The sequence below is a fragment of the Panthera leo genome, chromosome D2 (assembly GCF_018350215.1).
Source record: "Panthera leo isolate Ple1 chromosome D2, P.leo_Ple1_pat1.1, whole genome shotgun sequence".
In the NCBI taxonomy this organism is placed as follows: domain Eukaryota; kingdom Metazoa; phylum Chordata; class Mammalia; order Carnivora; family Felidae; genus Panthera; species Panthera leo.
Genome location: NC_056689.1, coordinates 86,392,185 through 86,416,159, shown reverse-complemented (window position 1 = coordinate 86,416,159; position 23,975 = coordinate 86,392,185). Strand labels below are relative to the sequence as shown.

Below are 23,975 nucleotides of genomic sequence, written 5' to 3'. Positions count from 1 at the left end.
ACAACTCAGAAGGACTTACTGAGCATCTGAAGAAACTGGCCCGGAACAATCCACCCAAGACGTACCCTGGCGGGACCACGAGGTCTCACAGGTGCACACACGGCCCCGCAGGCCTCCAGGACACAGACCCGTTAACCAAATCAAAGGAAACAGACCCACCAGACTGGTCAGAACCAACGCGCAAACCAAGGCGGCGACGGAAGCACCTCTCCGAGAGCCTCAGTGACACAAAGTGTGAGCCGAGGACACACACACCCACACTAGTGTCCTTCAAGTGTCACAGGCACAGGAACACAGTGTCAACAGACAGAAACCTAGGCACTTCTGGGTCCACCGGCCCCTTTGAGGAATCCGCTGCAGCACGTGCAGGCGAACGATTTCCACGGAGAGGCCACGCCGTCTGCACGGCAACAGCTCCACTGTGCCGGTGTGGACAAGAACGCACACACGCACGGCGCACAAGAGCACACGGGCAAGCACCTGGATGGGACAGCCCTCGCAGAACCATCCAGGCGAAGGCTGCAGCGCTCGCCCGGGGAGCGGTCACTGCTGGGCCTCGGGAGTCTCCAGACAGACAGCGCACGGAGTGCACCGAGCGCAGGCAGCCAGTAAGAGAAAGCGCACACCGTCTGATTCCACGTGCACAGAGATCCGGAAAGCGCACGGTGATGGGCAGCGAGGGTGGCTGTGCCGGGCACAGGGACAGCGGGGCGGTCCCAGGCCGCCAGCAACCTCGTGAGCACGCGAGCTTCCCAGGGCGCACCAGCCTGCCGCTTCCGACACGCCAATTACGTGCCAATTCCAACATGCCAATTCCACCCCCATGGCCTGACAGGGAATGTTACTTTCTTCTGCGACAGTGAGAGCCACTGCAGCACACACGGGAGACAAACTACACGGCCACGGCCACGGGGAGCCTCTGAACACAGGCTGGCTGGTCAGCGATGTGATGAAATTATTAGTAATCTTCTCGGGTGTGATGACACGGTCTTTCCGAGACATGTGCTGTGACATTGATGGGTGACACAGCACAGCCTGGGTTTTGCGTCAGATGATGGGGGGGGGGGGGGGGCGGGAGGTGGGACATAACTGAAACCAACCCGGCCGAGAGCTGGAAACGCTGAGGCGAAGCGGCACTGAGGGCCCTCGGACGACTCCCTCCGCTGCATCGTTCACAGTCATCATAATAAAAGGTCTGCCCATCACGTTCATTGGGTAACTCGGGGGGAGCAGGGCCAGAAACCCAAAGAGCGGCTCACCAGCCCACCGCCCAGGGCTCGTGCGCTCCAGCCCCCTGCTCCGAGCTGGGGGAGGGGGGGAACGTCCCACTGCGCCCGTGTCAGGGTGACCTTCCCTGGTCTCTTAATGGCGGGCAAGGACACGGGTTCCCCCTCGACGTCCCACCCTGGAACTCAGCTAGAAGACCACTGCTGTCTGCAGGCTCTTGTCGGGGGTGGGGGCAGGTGCCCGCGCTCAGACGCTAAATCCATCCAGTGTGCGGGCAATGGGGTCACTCAGAGGCACACGCACACAAACTGAGGACTTTGCTTGAAAACAAATTTAATGATGGCACATGATGAGAAATGCACAGTAGCTCATTAGAAAATGGTAATTTTGGTGACATACTATGGGAATTTTCACTGATAGAAAATATTTCCTTCGTAAGCGAGTGATGCTGTGGGGTGCTTTGTGAGGCAAACGTAAGCCTTCAGTGGTAGAGTCATGAATCGCTGTGGCATGGGAAGTCAGGCTGGACCATTCCAGAAAATGCCCCCCCCACCGCCCCATTGTGCACTCTTACCAAACCTCACCGAGTGACAGGCATTACTTCTGTTGCAGTGTCCTCCTCGCTTGACAAAAAACGCCCATGGTAGTTTCGGACACATCCCGAGAACCGCTGCCCTGGGGACGGACGTGTCTTCAAGGGTCTGAGCCACCAATGCTCCGCCCGCTCTTCGGGCAGGTGCTAACACCTGGCTCTCTGGGGCAAAGCCCTGACTGGTCGGATGTGCCTGTTCCCACGGCCTAAGTGCCCTCCCCGTGGCCCACACTGAGCTGACGTGACGGTGCCGAACACGGGCTTTGGGAGATGCTCAGCGACACTTAACCTTCTATCCTCCTACAGACACAAAAATCCTGGATCCCGTTAGTAAAATGTAGCAAAATAACTCAGAAGTGGCGAGTGTGGGGCCTCTGTTATCTCTGGTTTCATCACCACTTACTCCATTACATGTTTCTAGAACCAGATTTTTAATAATGCATGTAACGGCCAACTTCCGGGTCCTGAGAGTAGTGGGCTCCCCACAGCTTGCCGGGGGTAGGGTGGCAGGGTGGGTGGTGGCATGGGCTCTCCAGGGAGCACACCTGCTTGCTTAGAGTCCTGCTCTGGGCTGCCTGAGCATCCACTTCTCGGAGAGCCTGCCTCTGGGGACAGTCACTGCGAGAGTCAGTGAGGATGCTGGGGTCGGCCCGCAGCACAAGCCGGACACAGAGGAAGCCCCTTAACTAGCGGCGTGAGTCTGACGCTGCTGCACGCGCCGTGGGCACGGAGACCGGCCACGGTGGTCGTGCCAGACAGAGCTTTGGGCCTTCCCGGCCCAACGGGAAGGAAGTCGGGACCTCAGGTGATCCTGGGCAGGGATTCCTTCAGGGCTGATGGCACAGACACCTTGAGGGTGCACAGGAAAAAACCCCTCACGTCACTTCTGGTTGGAAAGGCATCTCAGTACACAACACAGGGTGCAGGGAGGTGCGTGTAAGCAGCCGTAGGCCCCCGCCAGACCTGAGCCTTCACACAGCCGGTCACATCCTGCCGGACGGGGACACTGGCATACCTTCACCTGGGACAGCACACAAGTCTCTGCCCGAAGCGCATATTCACTTGACCAAAATTTGCCACACATTAAAAAAAAAAAAAGAAAACTTATGATAAAAATACATGGGTTCTTTCATCAGAAGGATCAAGAAAAACATTTTAGAAAAGAGTGAATGAGAAATGTGGGCAACTGGGGCGCCTGGGTGGTTCGGTTGACTCTTGTTTTTGGCTCAGGTCATGATCCCAGGGTCATGGGCTCAAGGCTGTGTCTGGTTCTGCACTGAGTATGGAGCCTGATTTTCTCTTTCCCTCTCTCTGCCCCTCCCCCACTCACATAGGCATGCACTTGAAAGAAGGAAGGAAGGAAGGAAGGAAGGAAGGAAGGAAGGAAGGAAGGAAAGGAAGGAAGGAAGGAAGGAAGGAAGGAAGGAAGGGAAGGAAGGAAGGAAAAGAAGGAAGGAAGGAAGGAAGGAAGGAAGGAAGGAAGGAAGGAAAGGAAGGAAGGAAGGAAGGAAGGGAAGGAAGGAAGGAAAAGAAGGAAGGAAGGAAGGAAGGAAGGAAGGAAAGGAAGGAAGGAAGGAAGGAAGGAAGGAAGGAAGGAAGGAAGGAAAGGAAGGAAAGGAAGGAAGGAAGGAAGGAAGGAAGGGAAGGAAGGAAGGAAGGAAGGAAGGAAGGAAGGAAGGGAAGGAAGGAAAGGAAGGAAGGAAGGAAGGAAAGGAAGGAAAGGAAGGAAGGAAGGAAGGAAGGAAAGGAAGGAAGGAAGGAAGGAAAGGAAGGAAAGGAAGGAAGGGAAGGAAGGAAGGAAGGAAGGGAGAGAGAGAGAGGGAAGGAAAGAAAGAAACGTGGGCAAAAATATGCCTAAGGAATTACACGAACACACACGATTGTGCACACGTGGTTGCACAAACAAGTGTGCACATGTGCTCCCGCACACACACACGCTCACACATGTACATTCACACACACACACGCTCCCGCACACACGCACATGCTCACACGCAGCAGCCGCCGGCCCTCCAGACGCTGTGCAGGTGGCCCGGCCAGAAGGCAGGGGCCCAGGGCACCAGCAAGGCAGCCCCGCCCCACCCCCACCCCCTGGCGGCCAGGAGTCAGCGCTAAAAATAGCAGCAGCCGCGGCGGGTTAGGCTTTCTCGGAGAGGAGCATCTGAGTGACCTAAAAAGGAATTACATCCTGCACGCAGGCCAGTGGAAGCCTGATGGCCAAGATAAGGGGCAGAAAGGGGACAAAAGAATTCCCGGAGGGAAAAGTGACCGCTATTTGCCAGGTCCGCCTGGAGACGCGCTCACCTCGAAGCCCCCCCTCCCCCCCCCCCACTCCCCGGGGCTGTGCCGGGAGGGGGCGGAGGCCAGGAGCCCGCCCCCAGCTGCCCGCCGCCCTGCCTGGCCGCCCTCCCGGAGTCCACGTGGGGGCCGGGCCACCAGCAGGCATTTCCTCCCGCACGCGGCCCGCAGACCGCCACAAGCTCCCGCGGCCTCGCCAGCGGGCTGCGCCGCCATCGGCCGATGAGCGAGGGGCCTTCGCGGCCCTGCGTGAGGCCGGACCCCGGCTCCCCGTCCAGGATGGGTCTGGCCCGGCTGCGGTCCCAAGGCACGGCGCGGGAGTCTCCTCCGGGCGCCCCGACCCTGCCCGGCCCACAGGTGATGGCAAACGCTGAAGCCGCCGCTCTCGCAGGCTGTCAGCGCGGGAACCTGCTCCTGCTACAGCCCAGAAACACAGCGCCGTTCAATTTTAATAATACCCGTCGCTTTGGGACATGAAAGCTCCACTCGAACCGCCTGCTTTTCACTTCAGAAGCACTCTGCCCCGACTTGGGGTGGGGGTGGGGGTCGGGGGAGGGAACAGAATCAAACCAGGTCCTTGGCAGATGCGGCGAGGCCTCCAGACCGCTTCCCACACACTCGCCTGGCCTCACCCTGAGCACAGGGGTCAGTGGTGGCCACGGTCCCACGGTCACGGCACGAGACCCCTGGGCACCCCATCTGGAGACCTCCTTCCCAAGGCCCACCCACCACGGAAACTGCCACGAGGCCCCTCCTTTCAGCCATTTCCAGCCGGCGAGGGACTGTGGTCACGGGGTCCGAGAGGGTCCCTGGGGGCCATACCGGGCTCTGGCCCTTCCCTCAGCTGCCCTCCCGTCCCTCCTGCCCCGTCCCCCCACCCGATGATCATCTCTCCCCAGCCCTGCCCCTCCCAACCTCCCCAGTCCCCCTAGGGCAGATGGTCTGTCCTGAACTCCAAGTCCACACCCTCCAGAGGCCTGGCCGGCAGGACCACCCGGTGCCCACCCCAGGAGCCGGCAGGTTCTCCCGTCTCCTCTCCGGTCTGGGCCCTAAGGACTCCTGGAGACAGTCGCTCACCAGCGCTGCTGGGAACCCCGGATCCCAGAGCCAGGCAACCAAGGACTCCCCTCTCTTACCAGGTTTGCGGGCCTCACCCCTGCCCGCTGGCCCAGCCAACCTCTCCTTCCTCACGTACCCCCACAGCAGGCGGCTGGCCCTTGACCCGGAGGGCCCGGGTCCCTCCTCCGTCCCCTGCCTGCTGCCAGGAAGCCACACCCAGACCCCTTCCGACAGCTGCCCTGCCTCTTGGACTCCGGCCACCCATCCCTCGAACCGCTGCCCCTTGCCCTGGCGGGACCCCTCGCCCCAGGCCTCCCCGCTGAGTGGCCGGCTCCGCCTTCGGCACTGCAGAGGCTGGGACTCCCATCCTGCAGCTGGGTCCCTTTGGCACATCTCCTGACCCCTTCATGCCTCAGCTTTCTCACCTGTAGAGTGGGGCCAAGCGCAGCTGTGATTTGGGGAACAAGGGCCCAGCCCGGCCGGCAGCGAACACCTACCACTCAGCAGCCACCGCCGAGTCTGCGCCATCGATCCCTAGAGACCGAAGGAAGCAACCGAAGGAACAGATCACCTGGGATCCCACGGCTAACTGCCGTCTGCACGTGTGCACGTCTGTGCCGAGCGGGACACGGTAAACCACGTCCCAGGTCACTCTGTCAGGGCCACGACAGCTGTGCTACGGAAACCGACGGCGCCAGACCACCTCCGGTGGCCCTGAGGTGAGCGGCGGGGCCTGGTGGTGCTGGCCTGGGCCTCCGCGGCTGTGAGTGAGGGTCTGCGCTCCCCGGCCCACCTAGGAGGGGAGTGGGCGCCGGGGTCAGGGGCAGAGCCACTTGGAGGCTCTCACATCCGTGGGCGCCAGGGGCTGGATGGGTCCTCTGTCACTGTCAGCCGCAGAACTGATGCGCGGCTCTGGTGGGCGGGGAGACGGGACAGCCCGCCGCAGTGGTGTGCAAAAGGCACCTGGGCACGTGGCGATGTGCTGCGGACAGAAGCCACGCGGGAGGCGGCGCGAAGGGACAGAGGGCGTCCCGCCAACTGTGCTGGTTACGTGTTAGCGTCGGGACACGCTGGGTTAAATGAAACGTTATTAGACGTGATTTCACCTATTTTTCCTGTTTGAACACGGCTCCTAGAAAGTGGGATTTTGCACGTAACTCTCAGGACCTTTCTGTCGGGCAGCACAGGGCTCAATCCTATGAGATAGATTTTGGCCACTTTTCTATTGTAGTTTTACAAGTTCTCCTTCATTTGTAAGAGCTCTTTACAGAATTTTTAAAAACTGCAGTTTTATTGAGTCACATCCATCAGTCTTTTCCTCAGTGGTCCTTCAACCATTTGGAGCTTAGAGAAGCCAGCCCCGTGCACCCAGAGAGAAGACGACAGTAAGCCGCGGAGCACACGGCTCGGCGTGCTGTGGCCCAGCAGTTCACGGCAGCCTGGCGGCCAGGACGGCACCATGGGCCAGGCCGTGTTCACAGCACCCCAGCAGTTCTTACAAGACCCCCAGGTGTGGGGACATAGACCCCCAGGTGCGGGGACAAAACCCCAGGTGCAGGGACACCCAGGTGCGGGGACACGACCCCAGGTGCGGGCACAAGACCCCAGGTGCAGGGACACGACCCCCAGGTGCAGGAACATCGACCCCCAGGTGCAAGGACACGACCCCCAGGTGCGGGGACACAGACCCCTGGATGAGACCCTAGCCCCACGCAGGACTCCCACCGCTCACTAGGACTCGGGGGAGTGCTTCCCTCCCGCTCCCCAGCGGGCAGCTACCGGCTGGGCTTGGCCAGCTCCTAATTATGACAAATTCTAATTCATCAGTGTTTTTCTCTTATGAATTGTGCTTCGGTGTGTCTAAGAAATCTTTGCCTAATTCAAGGTCACAGAGATGTTCTCCTAAGTTTTCTTCTAGGACTTTTATAATTTTGGGTTTCATACTCAGGTCCACAGCTGACTTTAATCTGCTTGCGGTGCGACGTATAGAAAACGTGCTGCCTTCTGCGTGTGGACGGACGAAGGCCCACTTTCCCAGCACCGTGGGCTCAACGACACCCTTCCTCTGATCAACAGCCGTCAGCCCCGGTCGATCACTTGGCCATATTCCTGGCTCTACTTTGGGATCTCTTTTCTGTTCCGTTGGTCTGTAGCTCTGTCCTTTTGCCAGAGTACTGTCCCGGTGGCCGTAACTTCACAAGAAACCATGAAATCAGAGTGTGAGTCCCTAAACTTTTGGTATTCTAGTTCCTCTGCTTTTCCACATAAAATCTTAGACCTACTTTGTAGACTTCTACCGAAACACCACCCAGAGGTCTGGAGTGGAACTGCACCGAACGGGGGCTCGGTCAGAGGGGGTCACCACGCTAGCATCACAGAGTCTCCATGACACAAACACAGCGTGCCTCCCCGTCCCTTCACGTGGTCTCTGGCGTCCTTCGTACACGGCTCACAGGCCTCTACGCGCAGGTGTTGATGCCGGTACGTTTACGTCAGGCCCCTCCTCCGTCAGCGCCACTTAAGGCTCCAACCACTCGTGGCCAAGGGGACGAAGATGTCTCCGCAGAGTCCCGGCACACTGCCAGCAAATGCGCTTACGCTAGTAAGGTTCCTGTGGACCCTCTGTGAGCCTGTGAACCGCAGTCGTATCTTCACCCACACGGGGACTTTCAGTTCCTTCTCTCAGATCGGCCCGGCCAGGACCCTCGGGACCACACTGAACAGGGGAGGTGACGCCAGGCGTCCCTGCCCCGCCATCGGGCATGAGGTCAGCTGTGGGCTCTAAAGACGCCTTCACGGGCTGAGAGGTCCCCTCAGTCCTTAGTTTGCTGACAGTTTGCATGAGACGTGGTTACAGAATTTTGCCAAATGCTTTCTCTGCAGATATTGAGATGATCGCATGGCTTTTCTTCTTTAATCCGTTGACATGGTCAACTTTATCGATTTCTGACTCTGTTCCTTGGTGACGACGCATTAACTTTGTCATCTGCTGTGCCTGCGTGTGTGTACCCATGTGACACGCTGTTACACGCTGCTTTACATATTCGGTGCTAAAGTTTTATATTTTGCATTTATTTCAAGGGAGACGTCGGCACATGTACCTTTGTCATGTAAAGCCTCTGCCTGCCTTGGTGCTCTGGTGACACTCGTGTCACGGGAGTGAGGAGGCATCGCCCGAGCCCCAATATCTCTGCAAGTTTCTGCAGAATTGTCACTGCGTCTTGCTTCAGTGTTTGACAGAATTCACCACTGAAACCACGCGGGCCTGGGGTTTTTTGTCCCAAAGTGGTGGGCAAAGTTTAATTTAACAGATAGAGGACCACTGAGTTCACGTACTTCTTGACTGTGAGCTTTGATGCTTTGTTTTTCCAAAAACAGGCAACTCTCACATAAATCTTTGAATTTATTAGCATGAAGTTGCTCACTGATATTCCCTTATCTTTCTAATGCCTGCAGGGTTGTGAGTGACGATGCCCCGCGTCAGATCTCTGAAATTGGTGATTTTTATCTTCCACCTTCAGAAATGAGATAGAGAAAGGCAACTTAAACCCAAAATAATCAAAAGAAAGCAAAACATGAAAAGCAAAAAATCAACAAATGAGGAAAAGAGGAAAACAACAGACGCGACCCGTAAAACCCAAGGCAGGTTCTCCGAGACGGTAAAGCTGCCAATGCTCCAGCTCCAAACGCCTGCTTTCTCCTCACCACGGGTCCCACTTGCCCGCATCCTTGCCTGTCTGGTCATCTCTGGTCGGCTGTCAGCAATGACCGCACCCTCCACCTTGCCGGGGCCCGCCTGGACGCCCCCTCCGGTGGCAGGGGGGCAGCCGCAGGGCTGACCCTCCGTGGTCACTGTCCGGCCTGTGGGCTGGGCCTGGAAACCACAGTTTCGTGTCTCTTGTCCGGTATCGGAGGGTAAGTTTGGTGCCCGCTCCTGCAGGTTACCTGGAGGCAGGACTGCTCCGCGCGTCCATCTTAGAATCATTCTCCGGAAAACGTGTGAAAGACGCTGACACGGCCAACAGATTCGCAAGCCCAGAGCCCGGCTGAGCGCCCCATCTGGGCCACCTTGACCTTACCGATCACTGAGCTGTTTTACAATTCTGTCAATTCTAAGTCCTGATAACGACGCAAATGACTCTTGACCACAGGAACGAGGTGTCTGGTGGAAAGAACTGATTACTGGCCTGTTTTCCATCTCTTAGGCAAATAAACTCACTCAGCTGCTAGAAGAATCTGGGTTTGCTCTGGGGAGTCTTGCTTGAAGCAGGTCTCACCTCTCATCTTACTTCTGTCACTAATAAATAATACTTATTACTGCAATTTAAAACATCTTCAACACTTGTTCAATTTACATTCGTATGAGAGACATTATATCTGTGTTACAGTTTATCTACACCATTACAATAAACTCGAAACAACCTAGGAATCCATCAACAGAACGGTGACTCTAAAAAGGCTGGTGTGTCCAGTTAACGAAATCCTCTGAAGCCATTAAAACAGGGAGCGTGCGTTCACTTACACAGAAAGATCTCCCGGCTCAGCTGTAACAACACATGTGCCTGCAACCTGCTAAGGAGGTCGCCCTCTCCTCCGGGCACACAGCTGGTGAGACACGCGTTAGGGTGTGTGCATCAAGCCGGAGGCAGAACGGGCTGGGGGTATTTATTCACACTTTCTGCTTTGTGCAATTTCCCCAGAATGTTATTCAAGAAAGAACTGTTGAGCACACACCCCACGTGCCCGACACACTCCCAGTGCTCAGGACAAGCATGAGCGGGATGGCAAAGAGCCTACGTGCAAGCACACTACCATCATACAGGGGAGAAAAGTTAAAACCGACTTCCCGGCAGCCTTGCCCGCAGTTCGGAGGGTCAGGGGTAGAGCAGGCAGCACGTCTGGGCCCGGCCTCCTCATGAGCTTTCCTGAGAACCCCACCAACAGGGGCCTGCACCCCCAGCCCCAGACAGGCCATGTCCTTCCCAGCACCATCCCTGGACCACCCATGGGGCTTTCCGGCTGTCTCTCCAGTGTGACAGCCGCTCCCAAGGGTGTGGCCCCCTAGCACCTGGCCTGCTGGCTGGCCCTCCCACCCTGTGGCCCCTCTCTCTCCTTAAGGGGGCAGTAATGTCATCGTGGGCCTGCCGCATGACCTCATCAACCCTATTCCCCTCACAAAGGCCCCACCTCAAACACTATCCTCGGGGCAGGACCTTGGCGGGGCACAAAGATCCAGGCCATGACGTGCAGCCCGCATTTCCAGGGGGACAGATCACTATGCACCCAACGGACACAGACTGCAAGTTCAAGTTCAGATGAATCCACAAAGCACAGCAAGAGTAAGGGGAGGCCAAGAGAGTGACCAGGAGGGGCCTCTCGGGGGAAGTGGCAGGGGGTGACAAGGACAAGAACTGGGAAAGTGGGGGCAGGGGAGAGAGCGGGGGCAGGGGCATGCATGGGGCGGGAAGGCTCGGACGGCCAACTTAGAGCAAGCACAGAGGCCTGAAACACCCAGCGTGTCTGGAGACAGTGCAGAGAAGGCCATGCATGGACCCTAGGCTCTCACCCAGGGGGACCGGAAGCACAAAAGGTACCCAACCAGAGTTACGGCCTCAGGGAGCACTCTGCCGCTTACAGAGAGCAGAACGGGGACGTGGCCGGGCCCTGGGGGAGGCTCTGGGTGGGCCGTGAAGGGGTCACAAGGCCTGCTGCTGGCATGGAGGTATGGAGGTAGATGAGAGCAGGGACTGGCCCCTGTACTTAGAGCCCGTGCCCCCCAACAAGGGGGAGACTGGTGTCACCGGCCACAGGACCAAGAGTCTGATGCTCAGGGAGACAGGACAGGGAGGGGCGTGGGGAGGCCAGCAGGGGTGACACCAGGCTGTGCACCTTCTGGAAGACTGACCACTTCTCTGGCGCCAAGGCCACACTCAGGACCAAATATGTAAAAATCCTGGATGCCAAAAGCATCAGAGGCCCATCAAAACTAAGGATGGGAACGCCAGCAATATTTCTCTTGTTCCCTGCTTTTTTATGGTGACAAGTGTTACAGAAAAAGGAAAATTAATCCAAGGGTTCTAAAAGGCACAGATGTCATATTCAGTTATGTTTACAAAAGCAGCTTATCAAAGGCTCCTTTGAAAAATAAAATAACTGTATAACAGAAACTCCAGGATTAAACACTTTTTAAAAAGGCAGGGACCCAGAGGCCCCCGGGGCCTCGAGGCGCCTCGTCCCTGAGTGCTGGCCCAGCGCACTGGCCTGGGCTCCGGCGGGACCCACTCCCTCTGCACTCGGGCCAGCTGGCTGAGCACCTCACTGCCCAGGTCAGCCCAAGATGTGTTGGGGGGCTCCCGTTTAATTCTTATAAGAACCGTCACTGAGGGTCGCCTGGGTGGCTCGGTCGGTTACGCATCGACTTCAGCTCAGGTCATGGCCTCGCGGTCTGTGGGTTCGAGCCCCACGTCGGACTCTGTGCTGACAGCTCGGAGCCTGGAGCCTGCTTGGGATTCTGTGTCTCCCTCTCTCTCTGCCCCTCCCCTGCGTGCACTCTCACACTAAGATAAATAGACGCTAAAAAAAAAGTGTTTTTTCAAATAAGAAAGAAAGGAACCGTCACTGGAATCTCTTCCTTCTGAGGAGACCTCTGCACACAGCCGGGAAGAATGGCACCTCCACGTGCACACCGTGGCTCTCGATCCCCTTTCTGTGAATAAAGGCTCAGCAGTCTGGACACCAGGTGCTCTGGCAACAGGCCGCCTGCCCCTCTGGGTTCTGGGTTCCGGGTCCCCAGTTCCGGAAACAGCCCAATGTGGCTGTGTGCAGCGAGGAGGCTCAGAGCGGGGAAACACCTGTTGGTCTGTGGTTTTCCAGGGGTCAGAGTTCACAGGAGGGGCAGCTGCCCAGCCCCGAACTCCCTCTCAGACCACTGGTCCCTGGCTGCCACAGCAGTGGTGACCGGTGGCCCCATCACCAGCAGAGTAAGAAGGGCAAAGTTTGCACTGGAGTCCAGTTTGGGGCCTGTCGGGTAGCGTCTCGCCTCCCAGGGGCCTCTCTGCGCGCCGGGAGCCAGGACGGCAGCTCGCTGGCCTCCCAGGACGTGCGCCTCCCCGATCTCACGCTCTATACTCCTCCCGCCCCCCACCCGGGGCCCACCTCTGAGAAACGGGAGGCCAAAATGGACACAGACCCAGGGAGCCAGGGAGCCGCAGGAGGACGCCACAGGCAGCAGGGGCCCTGGGGCCTGTCCAGCCCCCGAGAGGCCAGCGCTTGGCCAGGAAGGGCCCGCGCTTCACCTGCTCGGCCGGCTTCCCGCCCGGAGCGGACACTGGCAACAGCTGGGCCAGGGCTGGGCCTGGGCCGGAGGTCCCTGGGCAGGGCAGAAGGTTAGAGGGGGAGGGCGGAGAGCCCACCAGCCCCACCTCACTGCCAGAGACCCTCGCTGACGGCCTCCCACCTGCCCACCCCACGGGCTGCTCCTTCCAGAGCTTCCCTGGTGTCCCCGGGGTCTGCCTTCCATCCCTGCCGAGAACCAAGCATGACACGCGGCGGACAATTCGTGCGGGATGGGCGAGGGAGGGACCCCACCTCCAAACACCCCGGAAGGACGCACCTCGCTGGACGGGACAGCAAGGGACGAAAAGGGCTGTCCGAGGCTCTGCCCTCCCGTGCCTGCGGCCCCACGATCTGCCACCACCCGCCGCTGCCCCCTGGGCCTCTGGTAGATGGCTCGGCACCAGCAGACCCAATGCGCGACCGCCCTCAACACCCGGAAGGGACGGCGGGAGCCCGGGGCCGGCACCTTGCCCAGGGCAGGCAGGACACAGCCCGTGCCCACGTCCATCGGCTGCTGTGCCCTGCCCCTGCCCCTCAGCACCTCGGATCTCAGCCTGCCGGACCCCAAGGCCAGGAGGAAGGGGGGCCCAGGGCCATCCCCAGCATCTCCTACTGTGTCCTGTTCACACGGCACGGCCGCGGGCTCAGCAGAGCTGCAGGAGGGCAGGGGACAGGGGCAGGGGACCGTCCCCCAGCTGCCCCTCCCCCAAAGCCCCACCTGCGCCACCCTCCTCCAAGCTGCCCTCGGAGCTGTGGACCCCTCACACCCTGGCAGGGCCAGTCGCCCACGGCCCTCGCCGAGCTGGACGCCTGGCCACTCAGCTCCTCTCGCCCACAAGGTCTCCCCAGGCATCCCGTGCCTCGGAGTGGCCTCTCCAACGTACTACCTGGGGGTCCCACGTGTACACGTGCCACATGCTCAACTCCGCTGCTGCCTGTCATCTGGAAACACCTGAGCTTCCCCTGGCCCCCCGGCCACGCCAGCCACCCGTCTGCTCCCGCGGCACGCACCCTGGGAGCACAGCCGTCTGTCCGCCGCTTCTAACCCGCCCCCGAGCATCCAGAACAGAATTCGCGCCGACCACGGGCTCCGCCAATACCTGTTCGACGATCGGTGCCGGCACCTGGCCCCTCATCCGGCAGTGCCTCCCCCTGAAGCCTCGGACCCGGGTCCTCCCCACACCCTGGCCCAGACCCCACCGTGGCCTCCCACGTGGCTTTGCCGCCTTTATGCTGCCACCAGAGGACCCTCCTGAAAGGTACCCTAATGTCCCCAGAAGCTCCCAACGCCCCCTCCTCTCCAACCACGCGGAGGGAGAGGAATCGGAACAGGGGCCTCCGCGGAGGCACGTGACGCCCCGCACAGCCAGCCCCAGGACAGCCCCAGCCCGCACCCGACCCGGACACAGCACGGTCTCCACAAAGAGCAGATACTCACGGCACAAACGGGCCATCTGAGAGGCACGCGGTCACGGCACCTCTTACCTGATAGAACTCCCGCAGCCAGTTCTTCTGCAGGTTTTCTGGCTATAAATTAGGAAGAGAAAAAGAAGACACAGTCAGATCGTCGACACAGCCCCAAAGAGCCACGAGCAGACGCTGGTGTGGTGACCACCACCTCGCGGGCCTCACTGTGGGGCCCGTGCTGGGGGGGGGGGGGGGGGCGTCCACATGGGGGACCTCCCACCCCCCAGGAGGGGGCCTAGCTCTCAGTCCCCAGGGACCAAACTCGCCAGGCGACAGGCAGGCCCCGCAGTGCCGGGCGTCCACGGCCGACCCTCAGCCCTGCTCTGTCCCCATGGGGGTCACGGGGAGGGACGGTCCACAGCCGGACCAGTGTCTGCCCAGGACGGCACAGCACCCCAGCAGCCCCCACCCTCAGTCAGCGAGCCCCCCGGACTCCGTCGTCTCCCCGGGGGGCAGCAGGGAGGACGCCGTCCCAAAAAAAGAACCCGGGGCGGGTCTGGGCGGCACGAGCACCAGGTGCACGGAAAGGCGCGTCGTGGGCCGTCGGGGACAGCCAGGCCCACCCGGCAGACCCCCTGCGCACCCCCCGTGGCGGATGCAGAGGAGCTGGAGCCCCCAGGTGCTGAGGGAAACAGTCCAGCGGGTCCCTAAAGCGCGAATCAGAGTCTACACGTGATCCAGCAAAACGCAAACAGCCGTCACAGAGAAACGGGCACCGACACCGGGGCACCGGTCAGAGTTGCCAAAAGGTGGACAGGCCCAAATGCCCACGCGTGGATGAACGAATGAGCAAAACACCGCCCATCCACACAAATGATTGCGACTCGGCCTTAAACAGGAAGGAAGCTCGGCCACCCGCTACAGCACAGCGACCCTCAAAAACACGCGCCACGTGAGAGAACACGGACACAAAAGGGAAGTAACACGTGACTCCACCTTCAGCACGGTCCGCGCAGACAGGAAGCGGACCGTGGCCAGGGGTGGGGGTGGCCGCTGCTGGGCGCGGGTTTCCCCATCACGGGGTGATGGACACGCTGTAACGTGGACCGCGGTGGTGGCCGCACAACTCGGTGAGTCCACGCACTCTCCTGCCGCCCGAACCGGCGACACCGCGAGCCCCGGGCTACGTGGCCAGAGCAAGGGGGGCCTCCCGGGACGGGGGCCCGGACACGCGGCCGGGCCCCAGCAGTCCTGCGGGCCCCCGGTCCCGGCACGGACGAAAGAGCCGCGGGCAGGCCGTCCACTGACGGGACGACGCGGCCACCTTCCAGCGCAAGTGCTCCCGGGCGCGGAGGAGGAGACCACGCGGCTGCACGACCCGAGGACCGGATCGTGGCCAGGACGCAGCTCCCGACGCCGCTCCTGAGGACAGAACACCAGCGTGCAGAGCGCAGCGTGCTAGCCAAGGGCCACCCTTCGGTTTCTTCACTTCTGATGCGCTCACGGTCACCACACGTCACTTCGTATTCGAGGGGTTTTTGAGTTTGCTTATTTACTTTGAGAGAGAGAGCAGGAGGGGCAGAGGAAGAGTCCCACGCAGGCTCTGTGTCGTCAGCACGAGCCTGACGCAGGGCTCGATCTCACGGTTCGCGAGTTTGTGACCCGAGCCGAGACCAAGAGTCGGACGCTTAACCGACTGAGCCACCCAGGCGCCCCTACTTTCGTAACTTTTAACTTCGTGTTCAACACTTGACGCAGAGACCGTGACGGCTCTCGGACGCGGTGCGGCACGCTAACCACCGGCCGCTACAAGCCACCGTGAGAGGCGAACGGGGAAAACTCTGCGGAGGGTTCGACGGCGGCCCCCCGGGCGCCTCCTGCCGCAGCAGCTGCTACCGACGGGCCGGGCCGAGAGCGACGCTTCAAACACGCCTCGACGCGCACGCACACCCACAGCCACACACGCCCACCCGCGCGCGGTGGCCCCAGGGCTGGACGGTGTGGCCCACGGGACGCTCCCACTGACACAGGGACCGGCACCGTCGGTGGAACCCTCCACGATTACAGACTTGCAACAGCCAAATTCACACTCGAAATGTGGTTCCTGTGGCTAAATCGCTGCATTTTTAACAGCACTTCATTTTAAACCGCACGCGTAGCTGGTGACGTTCGCGGGCAGCACAGCTCCACGGAAGCTTCGAGGTCCCTGCTCTGAAGCAAACGTAACGCTGACACATACACATGATGAGGCGGCGCACGCAGAAAGGGAGGAACGTCTCACCCACCCCACCTGTGACGACCTGTGACGATCAGCACAGATACCCACGCTCAAGGAGTGTGACAGCACATTAAAGGCTCACCCCTCACGACCAACCGCGTGGACTATCCCGCGAATGCACAGAAGGCTCCACCGGGAAAGCGGCCGAGGCAACTGGCCGCAGCAGCAGCTCAGAGAAATCGGCCGATTCTCGTCACGGGTAACGGGACAGCCGGGACCCCGGTCCAGCCGCAGCCACACGGCCTTGCAAGTCCCGCTCCGGGCATCACGCCGGCGTCTCCTGGACCCGCCAGGGAGCTGGAGCGGGCAGCAAACCGCCACCCCGGAGCCCAGACGGACAGGAGAACACTCGAGTCGCGGCGCAGACCTGCTCTCCCGGAGAAGATGCTGGAACCAAAGCCTAGTACCGGGGCGCCAACGGTCAGCTGCGACCTGCGGGAAGCCGAGCGCGGACGAGTGTATGGAGAAGCCCTCGGGACCACGTCGAGGAGGCCCCACGCTGTGGTGGGTTCTCCCTCCAGGTAGCCCGGCACGTGCTCATGGTCTAGGTTGGAGAAGGATCCCTGGAGAAAGACCCCTCCTGGCGCCGGCCGGGGGACGGGGGGAGCAGCCTCGGTGAAATACACCCAGCACCCTCTCCACACCGAAAGCCTGCCACGCCGGGGAAGGGGGGTCACCCGGGCTAGGCCACCCCTGGAAAGGGCGCCTCCCCCCAACCTGCCTGCCTCCGGCCCCGAAGGAACGGGGGAGGGGTCACAGCGCAGGGACACAGGCGCAGCCACAGTCCGAGACGGGCTGCAGACCGCGGGGCGCTCCCCGCCCCCACGCCGTGCCAGCACAAGGCAGGGCTCCGGTGCAAGAGGGCGCGACACAGACCGCCTGTGAGCTGCCCTCAGGGAGCCCCCGGGACACAGGCGAGGACACCGGGGGACCACGAAGCCTCCGACGCCATGGCCGCGGCACGCCGTAAACACAGCCCAGGGCCACGTTAACAGAAGGCCTCACGCGACCTCAGCCCCTGGGACCCGACGCTTCAAGTCCAGCTCCCGGCAAAAAACTACCAGGCTGCCTAACAGGCGAGGGGAAAACAGTGCAAAGACGCAGAAAATGCGTCTGAGTCCCTCTCGGCTGGGAGTCCGATTCCGGAACGCCAGAAAGCAAGCGCAGGGCACACGGAGGGTGCTGACGGACAGCCTGGAGGGCACACGGGGACGGACGGCCACGCGAGCAGCGCGGCAGAAGCTCTAAGAACGCAAAGCAGACGCTAAAATCAAACCCACTGTAACAACATGAAGAATGCCTCCGGCGGGCTCATCAACACACCGCACACGCAGAGGGAGCGAGCCGCGAGCTAGAAGACCCGTCAGCGGAAACTTCCAAAACATAACGCCGAGAAGAACACTGACAAAAGGACAGAACGTCCAGGAATCATGAGATGATCTCACATGACGGGGTTTCAGGAAGAGCCAGAAAAGAGAGTGGAAAACACCTGTGGGGTCCTAAGGACTGAATTTTTCAATGAAGGACAAACACCAGACACAGTCGCTCCCTCGCGGGGAGAGCACTCGGTGCCACACCCCCCAGAACGGCTACTCGCAGGCACACAGGATCCAACGTGCACCAAGCCAGGGACAGAGAGCATCTGGGAAGACGGAGGAAACGGGAACCCGGGCTGGATCATGGCGACCTTCCCGACAGCGACGCGAGCAAGCTGGCAGTCGTGTGGGAAGCTCCCCGCGGTGAGAGGGAGCACCAGCCACCCAGGACTCTGCGTCCAACAAAACCATCTCTCAAAAGCCAAGTTGAAATAAAGGTGTTCTCACCTGGGAAAACTCATCACCAAGGGACAGGCCGTAAGAGTAACGTTTTAAAAAGTTCTCCAGGGAGACGGAAAATTATACAGATTAGAAGAGTGGATTCGTTGGGGCGCCTGGGTGGCTCAGTCGGTTGAGCGTCCGACTTCAGCTCAGGTCACGATCTCGCGGTCCGTGAGCTCGAGCCCTGCGTCGGGCTCTGTGCTGATGGCTCGGGGCCTGGAGCCTGCTTCGGATTCTGTGTCTCCCTCTCTCTCTGCCCCTCCCCTGCTCTGTCGGGCTCTGTCTCTCTCTCCAAAATAAATAAACATTAAAAAAATTTAAAAAAGAAAAAAGTGGATTCACGTGAAAAAAAAGACAAAGAAGAAATAAATGAAACTTCTTCAATAAAAGTCTGCAACCATTAATGTCAAGTTAACAGACCAGGAAGTGCCTGCACGCGCCCCACCCCTGTGCTCCCCGAGAACCCCTCCCCGGGGAGTCTGGGCGCCCGTGGAAATGATAAGATGTCACTCCCCTGGTCAGGGGACACCAGTGGCAAAGGTGGAAGGATGCTGCAGGTATAATTAAACCCCAAGATTAGTTGATCTTAAGTTCATCAGAAGGGGCGTTATCCTGGGTGGGTCTGCCCTTATCAGATGTCAGCTGGGCAATTTTCCAAGAGGCTCTAAAGGTCGGGGAGGGGAGGCGGAGCACTGGCTCTCTGGGGCCCGCCCTCACCTCTGCCGCAGCAAGGTGCTGACGTGGGCCAAACCCGGGGCGGCGCACTTCCCTCCAGATGAGGGCGGGGGGGGGGGCCCCCGCTCGGCTGCGCCCGGACGCCCACCCCCCAGAACCGAGAGGCGGGGCCGCTGTGGAAGCCTGCACTTGTGCTGCTGTCACACGGGCGGAAAACTGACACACGTCCTCCGTGTTACGAACACGGGCGGGTTGCGTACAACGGAACAGTTGGTGTCACGCTAAACGCTTCGCCCACTCAGATTTTACTGGGAAATAAGGTCTCTGGGGAGGACTCCGATCCCACTGCGGGAGGAGCCTTGACCACGAGAGCAGCCACGTGGCCTGACGTCCCGCCCTCCCTCCGGTGCCTGCCTTTCTCAACTACGCGTTTCACGTTTGGGTGCAGACAGCCATCAACACTGCCTTAATTTACTGGTTTTCTGGTGGGTTTTTGTTTACTTTTTCATTCAACAACAAACATGGTTTACATTCATCTTCTCACGTGACTTCAGCTTATGACATAATTCTGTATTTTGGCTTTTTGAGTTACGTGTTTTCTTTATTCTTTCTTGTTCTGTAGCAACAGAGTTGAGTGTGACAGAAGCATGTGTTAGAAATGACACACAGCACACGCACTCACACCCTGGAGCCGGTCCCTGTCTTGTGGGGAAACACTCGCCCCACCCCCACCCCCCCCCGAGGTCAGGAACGGGGCAAAGACACCGTCATTTCCGTAACACCTAGACCAACGCCAAAGAGATTAAGGAATAAGACGAAAGAGAGAGAACAACCAGGAGGGTACAGGTGAGAGGACAGCATGTGCAAAGGACCAGGGTCGGCGATGAAACTAAGACAAACGTAAAAGCATTGAGGAAAAAGTAGCAGGATGTAAAAGTGAGATACAAAATCAACAGCTGTCCTAAACACAAACGCTGGTCACAAGATGAGCTGGGGCGGAAACCCCATCACAACTGCAACACCGAACAAAGACGACACTTAGGGACCGACGTTTAGCTGTGAAAACTCTGTGCACGAAAAGCAGCAGGACGCTCCTGGCGGAGGCGACGCCAGACTGGAGGCCACGGGACGACGCCCTCACCTCCCCCCACCCCGGGGAGGCTGGCCCAGCGCCATCCAGCACCCCTGGGCGAGGCCCCGCGGCCCCACTGGGCAAGCGGACTCCAAAGCTCACGGAAAACACACTATGACTCAAAGTCTGCCCGCCGCTGCTGAACAGAGCCACACGCTCGCCCACAACGAACGTCGAAAGGCAGACGTGCGAGGGCTCGGCTGCCCGACGCCGAAGAACCGGACGGCAAAGCAAAACGACCACAGGTCTGATGGAGAAATGACCAAAAGACGCCAAGGGGGCCGACACGAGTGAGAGGCTCACCTCTGCGGACGAGAGCCGGGCAGCGGCTGGGCGGGGGCGCTCGTCCCCGCGTCCTGGCCCACGGCTGCGGCCCAACCCGCGGCACACCCACGCAGAGCCCCCCGACAGCACCGCTCCCCACAGGCAGGAGTGTCGGCCACCGCGGCGGCCGGAGAGAGAAGGGCAGGAGGCCCAGGGAGCCAGACGGGCCATGCCCCCCGCCCCCGCCGGAGCACATGCCGCAGAAAAGCGGCAATGAGGGCGGCCGAGGCCCTTGGAGGCGACGGGGCCCGTGACTGCAGGCCCCACGCAGACCCCCTTGTACCGGGGCCATGTGAGCCCAGCCAGAGCCTCGTGCGCTCGATGAGAACCTGCCCCCCACCACTCCCCTGCAGCTCGCCCGGTGCCCCAGGGGGCGGCCTGGCCTCTAGCCTAACGCACCTCTGTCCCCCTCTCCCTCCCACCTGCGGGAGCCGCCCCCACCTGACCCCGCAGTGGCTGCCTAAGCGGAAGACGGGACAGGGACCCCTCCCTCCCTCTCTCTGTCTCTCTGTCTCTGTCTCTCTCTGTGTCTGCCTTCACTGCCTGGCCTTTGTAGGCAGCGAACACAGCAAACGCTCACGAACACACTAACTACAGGTGTGAAGTTAAGACCTGTAGAAGCATCTGGGGGCGCCTGGGTGGCTCAGTCGGTTGAGCGTCCGACTTCGGCTTAGGTCATGATCTTGTGGTTCACCAGTTCAAGCCCCACGTCCGGCTCTGTGCTGACAGCTCAGAGCCTGGAGCCTGCTTCAGATTCTGTGTGTTTCTCTCTCTGCCCCTCCCCCTGCTTGCGCTCAGTCCCTCTCTCTCTCTCTCTCTCAAAAATAAATAAAAATATTTAAAAAAATTAAAAAAAAAAAAAAGACCTGTAGAAGCATCTGGAAAGAGGACTTTCTCAGGAAGGAAGCCAAGGTCTGGGCCGCAAGGGGAAAGAAAGTGCCGGAAGCAGGAGCTGCTGTCACAGGAGGGAGCCCCCACCCACGGTGAGGCCTGAGGAGGACGGGAACAGTCCCTTGCCGTGCTCACCTCTGGTGGGAAGGGGGGCCATGGGGACAGGCCTTCCAGGGGGAACCCACCCCATTGTGACTCCCACCCCCACATGCCGAACCCCGTCCAGGTGGTGGCGTCCACGCAGCCGCTGGCTCGTGTGGCCCGAGCACAGCTCTGTCAGGAGGAGGGGCTGCAGGCTGGGCTCAGGGCTGCAAGCCGCCACGGCCCGAGTCCTGCGGGCCGCATCCTGACAGGCTAGCACGAAGCCGGCCCGCGGTGGCGACAGGTACCGTGTTCGCACACAGCGTATGCCAGCCCAGAAACTCTGCTTTCTCAAATACGTCCTTAAAACTTTCAAATACGAGTCATTTAAAACAATCGAGAGCCAGGGGCTCCCTAAGCCTGTGTGCAGAGCGGGCCAAGGCCTCCGGTCCGCACCACCGATGTCCCGGGAAATCCCACCCCCCGCCAGACGCCTATCCCTGCGGAGGAAAACCGTTTCCTTTCACGAGAAAGGAAGCCTTGCCTGCACATTCAGAAATACTGAGGCTAAAAATAGTTTTGTGAAAGGAAGCGAAGGTGGGCCTTCCACCAGGAGAACGCGCACGGAGCGGTGCAGGGCGGTCAGGGCCTCACTGCGGAGGAGCAGGGACAGGGCCGCCCGCATCGCTCCTCCCCTCGGCCACCACTCCTTTCGCGGCAGCCGCCACGGCAAGAGCATCCAAAGTGGGAATGAAAACGGCAAGAGAGCCTCCCACGGACGACGGCTCAGAAATGCGCCCTCTTCAATTACGCATGAGGCAGGATTGTGCTCAGCATCTGGCAAAGACATGCTCAGAACCCGTCGCCACTGGGAACAAAGCCTGGGCGAACCTGACCATGAACGAACATTTTCTCCTCAAGGGTGCCTGGGGACAAAATACACTTACGATGACAACGTATGGTCACTGAGGACTGACTTCTGAAAAACTAAGGTTTAATCTGGAATAACGGCCTATAAAAACGGAAATGACCCACCCCATGGACACCTTCCACCCAGGCCAGCCATCGGGGCTGAGACCATTTCTCAGCAGAGACCTGCCCAGCCGGGCCCGCCTGCCAGATGCACAACCAGAGAGGGCGAGCGCTGGACCGCAGGCACCCTAGCGACAGGTGGGAACGTGCCCCGTCCCGGAGCCGCACAGCCGCCCTGCCTACCCGCCCACGGACAGGCCTCCCCTGGGCCCCCGGTACTGCTCTTTCCATCAGGACTCTGCTCAGAATCCCCCACGGACGGGCGGGTGGCTGCTGCGGAGGGTGGGGCCCTCACCCCCACGGTCAGGACCCTGGGGCGTCACGGGCAGACATCTGAGACACCGAGGCCCCGCCGTCCGGCCCCGTCCAACCTCCGCAACGGCCAGCAGCCCACATGCCACCGCGTTCACACGGCTTCTCCGGGTTTGCAAAAAACCGTGAGCACGGCCCGTGTAATGTCACACCTGAGAGGCTGAACCCAAACCCCTCAGACCGCAGAGCGGGCATGGGGGGCTGGGCAGGGGTGAGGGGGTCATGCAGGGCACCCCCAGGTGCACAGGTGACGAAATCTGAACTCCAGCTCTAAGCGCGCGCCTGGGTTTGGGAACACAGATGCGCGGCAGCAGCAAAGTCCAGAACGCAGGCGGTGGGCTGCGGGAGAGGAGACCGCGCTCGGGGAGGGCCCAGAGAAGGGCGTCACGGCCTCCGTCGGGCACAGGCCGTTCTCGGGCCGATGCTCAAGGAGGCCGCTTCTCAAAGGCGAGTGCCGGGAGACCCGGCAGGGGAGGCTCAGAGCACCGCGGGCAGCCTCCGGTGCCGGCCGGGTCCCACGCCCCGCGCCCCGTCGCCGCCCCCGCAAGACTGTGCGGTCGGTCGGGCAGCTTCCAAACTTCCACGTGCCAGGGTGCAGACTCGGGACCCACCGTGCCCTACGTCCCCCACGAGGAGGCGCACCCACAGCCCGACGGAGAGCCCAGCGTCGCCATGTCCTCCGTGGAGGGCACCTGCCTGCCTCTGCCGGGGAGGCCCAGAGGCAGTAAGTGAGGGCAGAAATGCAGCTTCTTCCCATGGAGGGTCACCCTCTGGGGCCTTGAAGGGGAACACAGACCGGCGAGAGCACACCAAGGCCAGCCTCTGGGAGCACTTTCCTCTGCCCGTTTCCCAAGTGACACACTCAATTCCGATTCCCCAAGTATCCACACACAATAGTGGGACGTGGGTTTCAGAGACACGTGGCTCATCCCCGGCTGTGATCCCACAGAAGGACGGGGTCGCCCAGGGCTGTGAGGGGGTGAGCCTAAGCCGCCGTGACCCACGGAGCTGCCTTCCCCAACCCGCAGCGCGGGGCCTCTGGCTCATGCGACTGCAGAGAGGGGTCCCCGGGGACCTCAGCTACGGTGGAGGAAGGCAGCACCCGGGGGGGAAGAAATCACAGAAATGTAGAGTCTGGAGGGAAAAGCAGTGTGGTGTCTGAAGAACGAGAACACAGCCCGAGGTCCATGAAAACATGACAGGGGGGGCGGCTGTTGGTTAAGCGCCGACTTCGGCTCAGGTCATGATCTTGCGGTCCATGAGTTCGAGCCCCGCGTCAGGCTCTGGGCTGATGGCTCAGAGCCTGGAGCCTGCTTCTGATTCTGTGTCCCCCTCTCTCTCTGCCCCTTCCCCGCTCGTGTGCTCCCTCCGTCTCTGTCTCTCTCTCCCTCTCTCACAAATAAACACTAAAAATAATAAAAAAGAAGACGCGGAGAACTGGCCCCGCGCAGCTCAGGGCCACGTGCCCAGGCCAGCGCCCACCCCGACCACACGGAGGGGTCACAGGCTGAGTTT

The 23,975-nt window shown here is 60.4% G+C and overlaps 1 protein-coding gene across 2 annotated transcripts in view; it reads right to left on the bottom strand.

Moving 5' to 3' along the window:
• Positions 1–23,975, bottom strand: part of INPP5A (inositol polyphosphate-5-phosphatase A) — a 177,014-nt gene that overhangs the window by 118,099 nt on the left and 34,940 nt on the right. For both annotated transcript variants that reach the window (XM_042908402.1, XM_042908401.1), the window contains exon 2: positions 13,997–14,038. In XM_042908402.1, the coding sequence (XP_042764336.1) occupies positions 13,997–14,038 (42 nt within the window). The remainder of the gene's footprint in view (positions 1–13,996; positions 14,039–23,975) is intronic.